Raw genomic sequence first — 15073 nt, forward strand, 5'->3', positions numbered from 1 at the left:
CATGTGTAGTACTTTACATTTGTCAATGTTAAACTTCATTTGCCACCTCTCAGCCCATCTGCTCAACCTTTCCAGATCCTGTTGCAGCAGTGTAGTGTCAGTAGTGTACTTGACAACCCTGCCAACCTTTGTATCATCTGCAAACTTGGACATTAAGCTTGATATACCATCATCAATATCATTTATAAATACAGAAAACAATAATGGACCCAACACTGAGCCCTGAGGGACTCCACTAATAACATTAGTCCACGATGAGCAGTGTCCATTGATTACCACTCTCTGTCTTCTCGCACTCAACCACCCCTTTATCCATAGCAGCAATTTGCCTCCAGTGTCACACTGCTCCAATTTGTGTAGCAGTCTTCCATGTGCAACAGTATCAAAAGCCTTTCTAAGATCCAAGTATATAATATCAAAGTTATTCCCTGCATCCAGTTCTTTTGTGACTGCATCATAGTATCCAATCAAGTTGGTCAGGCAAGACTTCCCCTTAACAAAACCATGCTGTGTCTGAGCTATAACTGAAGTCTTGTCTAAATGATCCTGCAGTGCTTCTTTAACCAGTGCCTCCATTAATTTTCCTGGAACAGAAGTTAAGCTCACAGGTCTATAGTTACTTGTGTCAGCCTTTGATCCTCCTTTGTGAATTGGGGTCACATTTGCACATTTCCAGTCTATGGGTACCTCCCCTGAGTCCAAGGAAGCTCTCATAATTATGGCTAAGGGTTTGCTTACTTCCTTTGCTGCTTCCTTTAATATAACTGGATAGATCCCATACACCCCGGGTGCCTTTCTTGTGTTTATCTTCAACAGTTTCTCCTCCACTTTACTCCCAGTTATTTCAAGATTCTGTAGCTTACTGCTAGAGTTGAATACACCTCTGGCATTCCCCTTGCTGAATATCTCCTCATGTGTGAATGTCGATGCAAAATATTCATTTAGTTTGTTAGCTACCTGAGCAGGATCATCAACAGTTGACCCATCAATATCAAGTGGACCAATCTGATTCATCCCCTTCTTTCTAGAGTTTACATAAGTAAAGAACTCTTTGCTGTTTTTCTTTGCATCCCTTGCCAAGGATTTCTCGTAATCTGCCTTCGCCTGCCTAATCTCCTTTGTAACTTGGTTGCATATCAACTTGTATCTATCATAGGCTTCTGTGTCATGTGTTAATTTGTAAGTATTCCATGCATTTTTCTTCTCTGCCATATGCCTCATTAGTTCATCTGACATCCATTTTGGCCTAAACCTTGAACAATATTTCTTAGTTGGTATGTAAAGCCTAGTAGCTTCCAAGATATGTTCTTTGAATGCTTCCCATTTTGAATTTGCTGTTGGTAACATCATCAGTTGGTCCCACTGTATAGAATTTAAATACTGTCTCAGTCCATCGTAGTCGCCTTTACGGAAGCAATAACCCTTCCCTTTACCCCTAATGGTAGTTACCTCTTTGAGTAAATCCCACTTCAGCACACTGTGATCACTGCCACCTAGTGGTTCATTTATCTGCAGATTCTTAATGCATGAAGAATCACTGCTGATAATCAAATCAAGAGTATTACTCCCTCTAGTTGCCTCCTGAACATGCTGATGTAGAAAACAATCATCCAATAAATCCACAAAAGCCCTGCTAGTGTGTGAGTAACCAGCCCCCAAATTCCAGTCAATATCTGGGAAATTAAAATCTCCCATTATAAGACTCTCTGATTTACTGGCCCACTCTATTTCCCTGTACAGTTCCTTATTATACTCATCAGAGTCATTAGGCCTATAGCACACTCCTACTCTCAATTTTGATCTCCCAATGCTTATGTCACACCAAACTGACTCAACACTGCACTGTCCAGCAATGTCGACTGGCTTCACTTCCTTGGTTTTTATGTGTTTCTTAACTAATAGCATAACCCCTCCCCCCTTCCTATCCTGTCTATCCTTTCTGTAGACGTTGTACTCCCCAAATTGCAGTTCTGCATCCCTTATATCTGTGTGACACCACGTCTCTGATATCCCAACAATATCTGCCTTTGATGTTTTGAGCAATACCTCAAATTCATCAAATTTATTTACTAAACTCCTAGCATTGGTGTACGCGCAAGTATACCTGCACCTGTTTCTATTCTTAGCTACCCTAACACAACCCATGTGTTTATTTGTACCGCAATGGCTCCCAGCAGTCTCTGAAATACCATGCATCTTGTTTTTCAGGCTTCTGCTCATTCTAATAGAAGCAGTGCAAGAATCTCTTTCACCTCTGCCAGTGGCTACTGTCAATCTATTGGTCTTTGTCTCCCCCCAAGCTAGCAGTTTCCAACACACTGAACACCGCCTTGATAGCATCAGCAAATATTCTTGCTTCCTTTCTATTTAAGTGTATCCCATCCCTGTAGAAGCAGTCTCTCTTGTTAACAAGCACAGACCAGGCTGAGAAAAATTCTACCCCACGAGCCTTGCACAGTCTCTCCAGGGCTGAATTGATTGACAGTGCTCTCATTGTGTGCTCCCTCCTATTATGTATGGGCAGAAATGCACACACTTTAAAATAGATCCTAACTTTTGACTTTTTCCTAAATCCCAACTTGCGAGAACAGTGCATTTTGTGCCAGAAGAATGGTGTAGTGAGTGTTTTTGTGCTGCATATTTGGCCCTTTGATACCAATGGAACAACATTTGCATGCCACAGGCTATCTGGAATTTTTTTTTCGACCAGGCACATCTTTTTCATGGCTTCAGTTGGTCCATCTGTATGTGGGTTCTTCCAAAGGTTCTTCCTGTTAACAAGCACATTGTATCATGTTACAATGTGCTTGTTAACAGGAGAGACTGTTTTTACAGGTATGGGATAACTTAAATAGAAGGGGTGCAAGAATATTTGCTGTTGCTATCGAGGCAGTGATAGGTGGTTAAAAAAACTGCTAGCTTTGGGGATACACAGACTAATAGATTAATTAGAGCCGCAGGCAGAGGTGAAGGTGATTCTTGCACTGCTTCTATTGGAAAATGCAGCAGCCCGGAAAGCAAAGAGTCGGGGATTTCAGGCTCTGCAGTGGGTAATTATGGAACCACTGAATACATAGGCTGTTTAAGGGTAACAAAGAGTAATAACATGTGCATATACACCGATGCTAGGAGCATTGTAAATAAATTTGAGATATTTGAAGTAATCTGATTAAGTCATCAAATCAGACATTGTAGGGATAGTGAGAACTGGCGCACTCAAGACAAAATTGATGCTAAATTTTAATATGAGAGTACAATGTATACAGAAAGGACAGACAGAATAGGATGGGTGGAGGGGTTATGCTCTTAGTTAAGAAGCATATAAAATCTAAGGGAAAACTAAGGGAAAGTATCGGTAAGGGTTTCCACGTGTTCGTAACTACCGTTACCGTTAGTAACTTTCCCGCCATTGTGATACCGTACTAGATATACCGTAGGTTATATACCGTACTAGATAGCGTTAGTTGAACTTCGTTAGCAGTTAAATTGTACGTTTAAATAAATACATATAATGACTTAGATTACAAACGTAATATAATTAATAACATAACATAATAAATTAATAGAATCATGACTCAGACCAGAGCAGCAAAGCAAAAGGCTCAAGCTAATGGAAGTGCTGTGGCTCAGAGCAGAACTGAGGGGGGCAGTTGTCCTCTGACTCACAGCCTTATAAAATGCACTGTTTGCTTGATGTTTGCAGAGCAATCGGATACGGGACATGATACTGCCGAGGGGGATGTCTTTGTGTGTGCGCGATGCAAGGAGTGTATCGATATCAGGCAACAACTCAGCGTTCTTGTGGGCCTATATGAGAGCTTGAAGGACAGGGTGGATGCCCTCGAAGAAACTAAATTGAGGGGCCCATCAAGCTCTCAGCTGCCCACATCAACGCCAGAGCTTGCACTTGGGCATCGCGTGACACAGAGACAACCCCTAAGGCAGAATGCGCTGGTCCCGAAGGAACTAGTAGTTGTTGGTGACTCTATTGTCAGGGAAACGGGGAACATGCTTTGTAAAAAAGATAGGTGGAACAGGACCAGGGTATGTCTGCCAGGGGCAAAGGTTGATGACGTTGTAGAGCGAATATCATCTTTTAAGGGCACAAAAGGTGATATAGTTGTACACGTTGGCACTAATAATATTAAGAGTAGGAGACCGGCAGAATTACTTAACAAGTACAGGTCACTGTTGAACAAAAGCCGAGAATTAGGGTTGAATTTGAAAGTGTCTGCAATTCTGCCCAGACACGATAGGAGGGAGTATATGATGAGAGCCTTGTCAATCAATTTGGCCCTGGAAAGATTGTGCAAGGCTCAAGGGGTAGAATTTTTTTCAGCCTCGACTGTACTTGTTAACAGGACAGATTGCTTCTACAGGGATGGGATACACTTAAATAGAAAGGGTGCAAGAATATTTGCTGATGCTATCGGGGCAGTGTTAGGTGGGTCGGAAAACTGCTAGCTTGGGGGGAGACAAAGACCAATAGATTGACAGTAGCCACTGGCAGAGGTGAAAGAGATTCTTGCACTGCTTCTATTAGAATGAGCAGAAGCCTGAAAAACAAGATGCATGGTATTTCAGAGACTGCTGGGAGCCATTGCGGTACAAGTAAACACATGGGTTGTGTTAGGGTAGCTAAGAATAGAAACAGGTGCAGGTATACTTGCGTGTACACCAATGCTAGGAGTTTAGTAAATAAATTTGATGAATTTGAGGTATTGCTCAAAACATCGAAGGCAGATATTGTTGGGATATCAGAGACGTGGTGTCACACAGATGTAAGGGATACAGAACTGCAATTTGGGGAGTACAACGTCTACAGAAAGGATAGACAGTATAGGAAGGGAGGAGGGGTTATGTTATTAGTTAAGAAACACATAAAAACCAAGGAAGTGAAGCCAGTCGACATCGCTGGACAGTGCAGTGTGGAGTCAGTTTGGTGTGACATAAACATTGGGAGATCAAAATTGAGAGTAGGAGTGTGCTATAGGCCTAATGACTCTGATGAGTATAATAAGGAACTGTACAGGGAAATAGAGTGGGCCAGTAAATCAGAGTGTCTTATAATGGGAGATTTTAATTTCCCAGATATTGACTGGAATTTGGGGGCTGGTTACTCACACACTAGCAGGACTTTTGTGGATTTATTGGATGATTGTTTTCTACATCAGCATGTTCGGGAGGCAACTAGAGGGAGTAATACTCTTGATTTGATTATCAGCAGTGATTCTTCATGCATTAAGAATCTGCAGATAAATGAACCACTAGGTGGCAGTGATCACAGTGTGTTGAAGTGGGATTTACTCAAGGAGGTAACTACCATCAGAGGTAAAGGGAAGGGTTTTTGTTTTCGTAAAGGCGACTACGATGGACTGAGACAGTATTTAAATTCTATACAGTGGGACCAACTGATGATGTTACCAACAGCAAATTCAAAATGGGAAGCATTCAAAGAACTTATCTTGGAAGCTACTAGGCTTTACATACCAACTAAGAAATATTGTTCAAGGTTTAGGCCAAAATGGATGTCAGATGAACTAATGAGGCATATGACAGAGAAGAAAAATGCATGGGATACATACAAATTAACACATGACACAGAAGCCTATGATAGATACAAGTTGATATGCAACCAAGTTACAAAGGAGGTTAGGCAGGCGAAGGCAGATTACGAGAAATCCTTGGCAAGGGATGCAAAGAAAAACAGCAAAGAGTTCTTTACTTATGTAAACTCTAGAAGGAAGGGGGTGAATCAGATTGGTCCACTTGATATTGATGGGTCAAGTGTTGATGATCCTGCTCAGGTAGCTAACAAACTAAATGAATATTTTGCATCGACATTCACACATGAGGAGTTATTCAGCAAGGGGAATGCCAGAGGTGTATTCAACTCTAGCAGTAAGCTACAGAATCTTGAAATAACTGGGAGTAAAGTGGAGGAGAAACTGTTGAAGATAAACACAAGAAAGGCACCCGGGGTGGATGGGATCTATCCAGTTATATTAAAGGAGGCAGCAAAGGAAGTAAGCAAACCCTTAGCCATAATTATGAGAGCTTCCTTGGACTCAGGGGAGGTACCCATAGACTGGAAATGTGCAAATGTGACCCCAATTCACAAAGGAGGATCAAAGGCTGACACAAGTAACTATAGACCTGTGAGCTTAACTTCTGTTCCAGGAAAATTAATGGAGGCACTGGTTAAAGAAGCACTGCAGGATCATTTAGACAAGACTTCAGTTATAGCTCAGACACAGCATGGTTTTGTTAAGGGGAAGTCTTGCCTGACCAACTTGATTGGATACTATGATGCAGTCACAAAAGAACTGGATGCAGGGAATAACTTTGATATTATATACTTGGATCTTAGAAAGGCTTTTGATACTGTTGCACATGGAAGACTGCTACACAAATTGGAGCAGTGTGACATTGGAGGCAAATTGCTGCTATGGATAAAGGGGTGGTTGAGGGGGAGAAGACAGAGAGTGGTAATCAATGGACACTGCTCATCGTGGACTGATGTTATTAGTGGAGTCCCTCAGGGCTCAGTGTTGGGTCCATTATTGTTTTCTGTATTTATAAATGATATTGATGATGGTATATCGGGCTTAATGTCCAAGTTTGCAGACGATACAAAGGTTGGCAGGGTTGTCAAGGACACTACTGACACTATGCTGCTGCAACAGGATCTGGAAAGGTTGAGCAGATGGGCTGAGAGGTGGCAAATGAAGTTTAACATTGATAAATGTAAAGTACTACACATGGGAAACAGCAACCCCAGAGCAACGTATCAACTCTGTGGTACTACACTGACAGTGGTAGAGAATGAAAGGGACTTGGGGTGGTTGTGCAGGCAGATATGAAGTTCTCTGAGCAGTGCAGAAGGGCTGCAAGAGTAGCTCATGGAGTATTGTCAATGATATACAGGAATTTTTCCAGCAGGGATAAGGAGGTGATTATTCCATTGTATAAGGCGATGGTCAGGCCACACCTAGAGTACTGTATACAGGTCTGGAGGCCTCATTTCAAGAAGGATGTAGAGCTGCTGGAACGAATACAGAGAAGGGCAACAAGATTAGTGAATGGAACAAAGGGGTGCTCTTACGAAGAAAGGCTTAAGTTTTGCAAATTACAGTGTCTGGAGACTAAGCACCAGCGAGGTGATCTGATAGAGGTGTATAAAGCCTTGAATGGTTTAAGCATGCTCAATGCTGATGGGATTCTTCCTCTAGCTCAGAAAAATCACCTGAGAGGGCATAAATTCAAATTGAGGAAAGACAGATGTAGGATAGACGTGCGGAAATTTGCCTTTAGCCAGCGGGTGGTTGGTTGGTGGAACAGACTTCCATCCCTTGTGGTGGAGGTTGATAGCCTAAATAAGTTTAAGGCTCAGCTGGACAGGTATTTTGAACGAACAGAGGGGTGAAGTGGAAGTGGTTTTTTTTTTTTTTTTTTTTTGGCTGATGCTGCATAAGCTTGCTTTCTTGCATCAAATGCCTCTACTAATGCTAATGCTAATGCTAACTGATATACGGCACTGAAAAAACAAAGTTGAGAGTAGAAGTGTTTGAGTAAATCACAGATAAGACTATCTTAATAATAGTTTCAGTTTCTTTTTTCTTTAAAATTCCCTTAATTTAAGAGAATTTTAAATTTCATTGATGCAGGGGAAGTTTTTTCCAAGGTCTGTGAGCTATTACTTTGGAATTTTTTACACTAAGTAGCATTATTGGAAAACTAATTTGAGTATTTGCGAACTTTGTTTGGTTTAATAAAATTAATACACTTATTAATAGCCAAGTAATTATAATTGTAAAGAGCAATGATGGCTTAATGTTTTGCATTTTAAAGTAATCATTCAGGATTTAATGTTGTTATTCACAAGAAATCTGAAGCCAGTTATGTCTGAAGTTGGAGAGACCCAATATAAGCTGAAGTTGGAGAAGAAGATGAACTGAAGAGATGTGGAGCATAACTTAGTAAACAGGCAGTTCAGTATTAGAAAAAAGACAGGGTCTAAAATACAATTAGTGTATTTTAATTAAATTATTTTCTCTAATTGTAGTTAGTTCCTTTCAACAATCTGTTTCATTTCATTTTGCTTTCTGAATGTTCCAAGATTTTTTTAGGTTGTTTTATTAATTTATTTTCACTTGATCAGATATTCTAGTTATATTATTTGTATAATGGTTTGAGCATTCATTTTTTTGGTTTATGGTACTGGTTTCAAAGAAGTTTATCTCCTTCCCCCATATTTTCTTGGATATTCACAATGACTATAATATTCCTATATTCTTGATGGGTTTTCTTAAATTTCACCCTTGTTTAATTTGTTGGTTAATTTCAAAGATTAAGGTTCACTATTGGCCATTTCTAAACCCCATACAGGTAGCAGGTTAGGTTGGTATGTGTTGTGATTAGAATTTTTATTTGTTCTGTTTGGTCATCCAAGATTTATTTTAATTTATGTAAACTTAGTGTCTTAAGCACTTCTTTTGATGTTTGAATTTTTGATTAATTTACTGTCACACTTGGGAATTTTGCGTTGAATGGTTATCTAGCATTCTTTATTGGTTTAATTAAAACTTTATTGGTTTAATTAATTTAATCCACAGGGATTAAAATTAAATTAATTTTAATCCCTGTGGATTTAAATTTTTATTTATTAACTGGGAGGGTTTAGATTTCATTAAAGATCAAGTTTACCCCATAACAAAGCCACAGATTATTTATAAAATTATCATTTTTCTTCGAAGGTCAGTCAACATAAGTTTGTCAGCCTTCTTTATTGAGACTTGTGTAATGCAGTTGGTAGGTATAAGTAGTGTATACTTTTAGGTCTGTTGAAAATGGTGGCCATGACAATTTAAACATAATTTTTTAAATATAAAAATAAGTATGTCTTTAATAAATAGTACCGTATATATTTTTTGTGTACTTTTATTACTGTACCAATGTTTAAATATAGTAGTTAAGTATAATAATAATAATATAACAATTTTTCTATACAACATTACAAGAAGAATATCTTAAATGAGGAATTTTAATTTTCCACATACTGACTGGAGCTTGTGGGTTGGTCACTCAGAGTAGTGAGTGACTCACTACTTTGAGTCACTCACTCACAGTAGTGAGTGACCAACCCACAAGTCATCTAATAAATCCAGAAAATTTCTGGATTTATCAGATAACTTCCTGCAGAACTGCTTCCTTGAGACTTCTGTAGCTGCTGCAAGCCGCTAAGTTTTCATTGAAATTTTATCATATTTTTGATTAATTAGCATGCTAATTTGTGTTTTAAAAATAGATTGAATAGGCTTAGTGGCTTTCGTTAGCTTATTTTTTAATAAGCTAACGAAGCTTATTAAAACTCGCTACTCCTACTGCTATCGTAGCAGTGTTTTAGGTGGGAATATTGTAGCATAACCAGTAGCTCAGAAGAATAGTAAGGTTTGAATTGTAATATTTAAGTATTATGAAGGGTTTAATCACCTCTTGGGCATATATCTGTTGTATTTTTTGATTATTTAATGTATTAATTTGTGTTTTACAAATAGATTAAATAGCAATTAAATAGTAGCGTTTGTTAGCATATTTTTTTTTAAATTTAGCTAGTGACTTTATAAGTTACAACTCGCTACTCTTATCGCTATCGTATTGGCATTTTGCCTGGGATATATTTTAGCATAGAAGAATAGTAGGGTTTTAATTGTAATAAATATTTTGAAGGTTTTAATCACTTTTTAGGCATATATCTTTTGTATTTAGCTAAGGATATAACTAATTTAGCATTGTGATCGTTACTGTATAGTGTAACTTGATAGCGTATATCTCGAATTTGATAGCTAAGGTATAACGTAAAAATATATAGCAGGATACGTATTACTGCATTAGCTTAGTATAGTATAGTCAAATATAGTAAATTAAATCAACTAAATTTATTAACCTTATTAATTTTAATTTTTAATTAAATCATATTTAAACAGAAATCATGCCCCAGACTAGACAAGCAAAGCAACGTGCACAAAGTAGCGGAAGTGCTGTGGCTCGTGGGAGAATCGAAGGGGACAATTCTCCAACGCATCACAGCCGAAAGAAATGTGCAACTTGTGATATGTTTGTAGACCTTTCTGGCTGGGACAGGACATGATGTTGTCAAGGGGGGATGATGCCTTTGTGTGTGCTCAATGTAAGCAGTGTGAAGAAGTTAGGCACTAACTCAGCATTGTTATGGGCCTTTATGAGAGCTTGAAAGATAGGATAGATGCCCTCGAAGGGCTTGCATTGGGGGACCCATCAAGCTCTCAGTTGCCCACATCAATGCAAGAGCTTGCACTTGATCATCCAGCAACACAGCAGCAACCTTCAGGGCAGAATGCACTGGTCCCACAGGAGCTAGTTATTATTGGTGACTCTATTGTCAGGAAGACGGAAAATATATTGTGCAAAAAGGGTAGGTGGAATAGGACCAGAGTATGTCTGCCAGGGGCAAAAATTGATGACGTTGTATATCATCTTTTAAGGGCACAAAAGGTGATATTGTTGTACACATCAGCACTAATGACATTAAGAGTAGGAGATCTGCGGACTTAATTAACAAGTACAGGTCAATGTTAAAAAAAAGTTGAGTTAGGGTTAAATTTGAAAGTGTCTGCAATTCTGCCCAGACACGATAGGAGGGAGTATATGATGAGAGCTTTGTCGATCAGTTCAGCCCTGGAGAGATTGTGCAAGGCTCAAGGGGTAGAATTTTTCTCAGCCTGGTCTGTGCTTGTTAATAGGAGAGACTGCTTCTACAGGGATGGGATACACTTAAATAGAAAGGGTGCAAGAATATTTGCTGGTGCTATCAAAGCAGTTAGGTGGGTCAGAAAACTGCTAGCTTGGGGGGGGAGATTCACAGACTAATAGATTAACGGTAACAACAAGCAGAGGTGAAAGTGATCCTTGCACTGCTTCTATTGGAATGAGCAGCAGCCTGCAAAGTGAAGTACTGGGGATTTCAAGGGCTGCTGGGAGTCATCATGGAACAAGTAAATACATGAGTTGTGTTTGTGTAACTAAGAGTAAGAATAGGTGTATGTATACTTGCATGTACAGCAGTGCTAGGAGTATAGTAAATAAATTTGATGAATTTGAAGTGCTAGTCAAGACACCAAAAGCAGATATTGTTGGGATATCAGAGATGTGTGGTGCCACATAGATATAAGCAGGGTGCAGAATTGGAATTTGTGGCCTACACTCTGTACAGAAAGCACTGGGAAAACCAAGTTGAGAATAGGAGTGTGTTATAGGCCTAATGACTTTGATGGGTACATTGAACAACTGTACCAGGAAATAGAGTGGGTCAGTAAATCAGGTTGTCTTATAATGGGGGATTTTAACTTCACAGATATAGACTGGAACTTGTGGGTTGGTCATCACACACTAGCATGACTATTGTGGATTTATTGGAAGATTGTTTTCTACAGCAGCATGTTTGAGAGGCAATCAGAGGGAGTAATACTCTTGATGTGATTAGCAGCAGTGACCAGAGGTGTATTGCTAAAAAAAATAGTACCAGAATGCTCATTGTTAAAAAAGAATAGTACCAGAATGCTCATTGTTAAAAAAGAATAGTATTGGAACACTCATTCTCCAGAAGACTATATGATAACGCCACATCGACTGTACAGTAACTGAATCAGACTTCAGATTCATGGTTCATAGAACAACCAGTTCTAGCATTCAGCTCATGGTGAATCAAAATCTCATTCATTGGATCTCTTTTATCTAACACATTGTACTTTAGTAAGAAACGTTCAAGTTTCATTGTGAAATTTATATTTTTGTTTCTAAATAAATTTTTAAAAAATCTATTAATTTTAAAATTACTATTAATATATATTTTTAGTAGCAATGGGTAAAATAGATATTTCTCCCTCCCCTTTGATTATGCCATTGTTTCATAATATTAGGTGTATAAATTTAATGATTTTCTATTATGACATTTAGAAAAAAGTACCGGAACATTGTTCCGGTGCAATCTGGCCCGAATACACCACTGGCAGTGGCTATTCATGCATTAAGAATTTCCAGATAGAGAAACCACTGTGTGTTAATGATCATAATATATTGATGTGAGGTTTATTTAAAGGTAGAACTATTTTCAAGTTAGTTCTGTGTGTCAGTTTCAGTAGATCTTTGGTTTATCTTCAGTTTCAGTGGGATCAACTGGCAATGTTACCAACTGCGGATTCTAAATGGGAAGCATTCAGAGAAGTAATCATATAATCCATGAAGCTTTTTATACCAACTAAGAGATACTGTTCAATGCTTAGACTTAAATGGATGTCAAATGAACTAATGACATTAGTGGCAGAGAATCAAATGCATGAAATAATTATAAATTAGCAGGGGACACAAGAAACTAAGTAAAAAACTAGTCTGCAATCAAATCACTAAGGGGAATTGAGACCAGTTTGAAGAAGCTACGAATTCTTTGCTTATATTAACACTAGAAAGAAAGGGATGAACTACATTGGCCCACTAAATATGAATGTCATAATTATTGATGGTTCTGTTCAGGTTGCTAACAAGATAAATATTTTGCATCTAAATTCACGTGAGAAGTTTTTGTGGATGGAAATACCAGAAGTACACCAAATTATAAAAAAATGAGCTGAATGATTTTGTGATAACTGAGAAGAAACTGGAAGAGAAATTGTTGAAGCTAAAAGTAAATAAGGCACCCGGGGCTGATCGGATTTATCCAGTTATGCTGAAAGAAGCAGCAAAAGAGATAAGCAAACTTTTAGCCATAATTATGAGATCATCCTTGGATTCAGGAGAGGTCCCTATGGATTGGAGATGTGCATTTGTCTCCCCAGTTCATAAAAGGGTGAGGGAATGAAGGGGCAAAATGCACAATTACGGATCTACAAGTTCTCTGTTCCAGAGAAAAATAATGAAGTCAGTGGTTAAAGAACTATTGCAGGATCATCTTGACAGGAATGGAGTTATATGGAAATCATAGCATGGATTTAAGGGGAGATCTTACTGACCAGTCCGATTAGCTACTATGACGCAGTAACAGAGGAGCTGTATATTTCAATTTCAGAAAAGCTTTTGATACTTTTCCATAAGAAAGACTGTTGCACAAATTGGAATAGTGTGCCATTAAGAGCAAGCTACTGCTATGGATAAAGGGATGGCGGGGTGGGAGAAGACAGAGTGGTTATCAATGGGTATTGCTCTTCATGGCTATTGTTATTAGCGAAGTACCAGGGTTCAGTGCTAGGCTCAAAGTTGTTTTTAATCTCTATTAATGAAGGCAAATCAGACTTAATGTGTACATTTTCTGTTGGTACAAAGGTTGGCATAGTGATTAAACACAGTAATAAAGAACCACTACTGCAACAAAACCTAGAAAAAATAGGTGGATTGGCTAAGTGGCAATTGAAGTTTATCATTGATAATTGCAAGGTGCTACATATGGCCAGCAATAATCCTGGAATATTATGACAGTTAGATAGTATCACATGCAAGGTGGAGAATGAAAGAGATCTGAGGTAATTGTACATTCCAGATGAAATTTTCTGATCAGTGCAGATACTGCTGAGATAGCCCATGGGGTTTTATCAATAGTATGCAGAAATTTTTTCAGCAGGAACAAGAAGGTGATTATCCCATTGTATAAAGCAATGATTAGTCTGCATCCTGCAAGTTGGAAGTCTCATTTTAAGAAAGATGTGGATCTCTTGGAATGAATGCAGAGAAAAGCAACCAGATTTAGTCAAGGACACAAGAGACTTCTCTTACCACAAATGATTTCATTTCTGCAAATTGCAGTGCTTGGAAACTAGACACCTGCAAGGAGACCTAATAAAAGCCTTAAACACTGTCAAATTGTTTAAGGCTTTAAATGGATTGAGTAAACTAATTGCTGCTGGCATCCTTATTCTTTTTCTGACAACACACATAATGGAACATAAACTTAAATTGAAAAGGTATGGCTGCAGGACAGATGTGTGAAAATTTTCCTTTAGCCAGAAAATAATTGATTGTTATTTATATTTGGTGTTGTAAAAGTTGGTAGTTTGAACAAATTTAAAAAAGAATTAGATAAATTATTAGTGGGAATTGATAGATGAGGTGGGCAGCATGGTGTTTTTTTTTTTTTTTTTTTTTCTGCTTATGATGTATAAGCTTGTGTTACTTGCATTATATCTACTACTACTAATTTATATTACAAAGGAATAGACTAGACTTAAGTTTAGGTGGCTGCTGAGTGCCTTCTTTGGCTTAGAGATATTCCTAATCCAGTTCCAATCGAGATCTAGAATTGCCAGATTAATGAAAATCAGCTGTGGTATATATTTTGTTATTATCTGTTATAAATTAATGTCCTTTATATAAATTGAAATTTTAATTTTTCTTGTGAATAATTTGAGCAAGTCTCAGAATAATGATCACACATGGTTCAAGTCAAGCTTTCTTTACATTAAGAAAATTAGCCTGGAATAATTTAATTTAAGTAAAAGAGGAAGGAAAGTAAGTTAACTTATTAACCTTTTTTTCTTTTTTTTTTTTTAAACAGAATATAGTTTGCTCATCTTTTAATGCAAAACAATGGATTGAGCCAGTAGCTGCAGTTTTTCAAGAACAAATGAATGTTGAGCAGGAACAACCTAATGAGGCCTTTGTAATTATAGGTAGCACTGCAGAAGATAAATTGAAATATGCAATTGATACTGCAAGCCATATTGCCGAAAATTTTTTATGAATCAGCTTTTGTGTTGTATGTATAGAAATTAAAAGACATTTTAAATTATGACCCAATAAATAAAAAAAATTCAGATAGTTTTTTCCATCTAATTGTGTATCTTTTTAGTGTCTTTTACATGATAATATGATAATAGTGTGTAGTTCTGCAAATTGCATAGATTTTTCTTTATATTCACATCACTGAATCTGACATTCCACCCATTGCATTATCCTGAAGTACCTTCCCATAATAGGTTGCCTACAAACTCCCCAAGTTTTAAGTTTCCCCACAGAAACAACAGATATGCAAGCATAATAGGAACAAGAA

The 15073-nt window shown here is 37.9% G+C and overlaps 1 protein-coding gene across 2 annotated transcripts in view; it reads left to right on the forward strand.

Moving 5' to 3' along the window:
* The window catches only part of LOC150079536 (alanine--tRNA ligase, cytoplasmic-like), a 292244-nt gene extending 277436 nt beyond the window's left edge, over positions 1 to 14808 (forward strand). For both annotated transcript variants that reach the window (XM_090382564.1, XM_090382565.1), the window contains exon 21: positions 14579 to 14808. In XM_090382564.1, coding sequence (XP_090238690.1) covers positions 14579 to 14764 — 186 coding nt within the window. In that variant the 3' untranslated portion in view covers positions 14765 to 14808. The remainder of the gene's footprint in view (positions 1 to 14578) is intronic.
* The last annotated feature ends 265 nt before the right edge of the window (positions 14809 to 15073 follow it).

Source organism: Mastigoproctus giganteus, chromosome 10 (assembly GCF_048544385.1).
Source record: "Mastigoproctus giganteus isolate SK-2022 chromosome 10, ASM4854438v1, whole genome shotgun sequence".
Taxonomy (NCBI): domain Eukaryota; kingdom Metazoa; phylum Arthropoda; class Arachnida; order Uropygi; family Thelyphonidae; genus Mastigoproctus; species Mastigoproctus giganteus.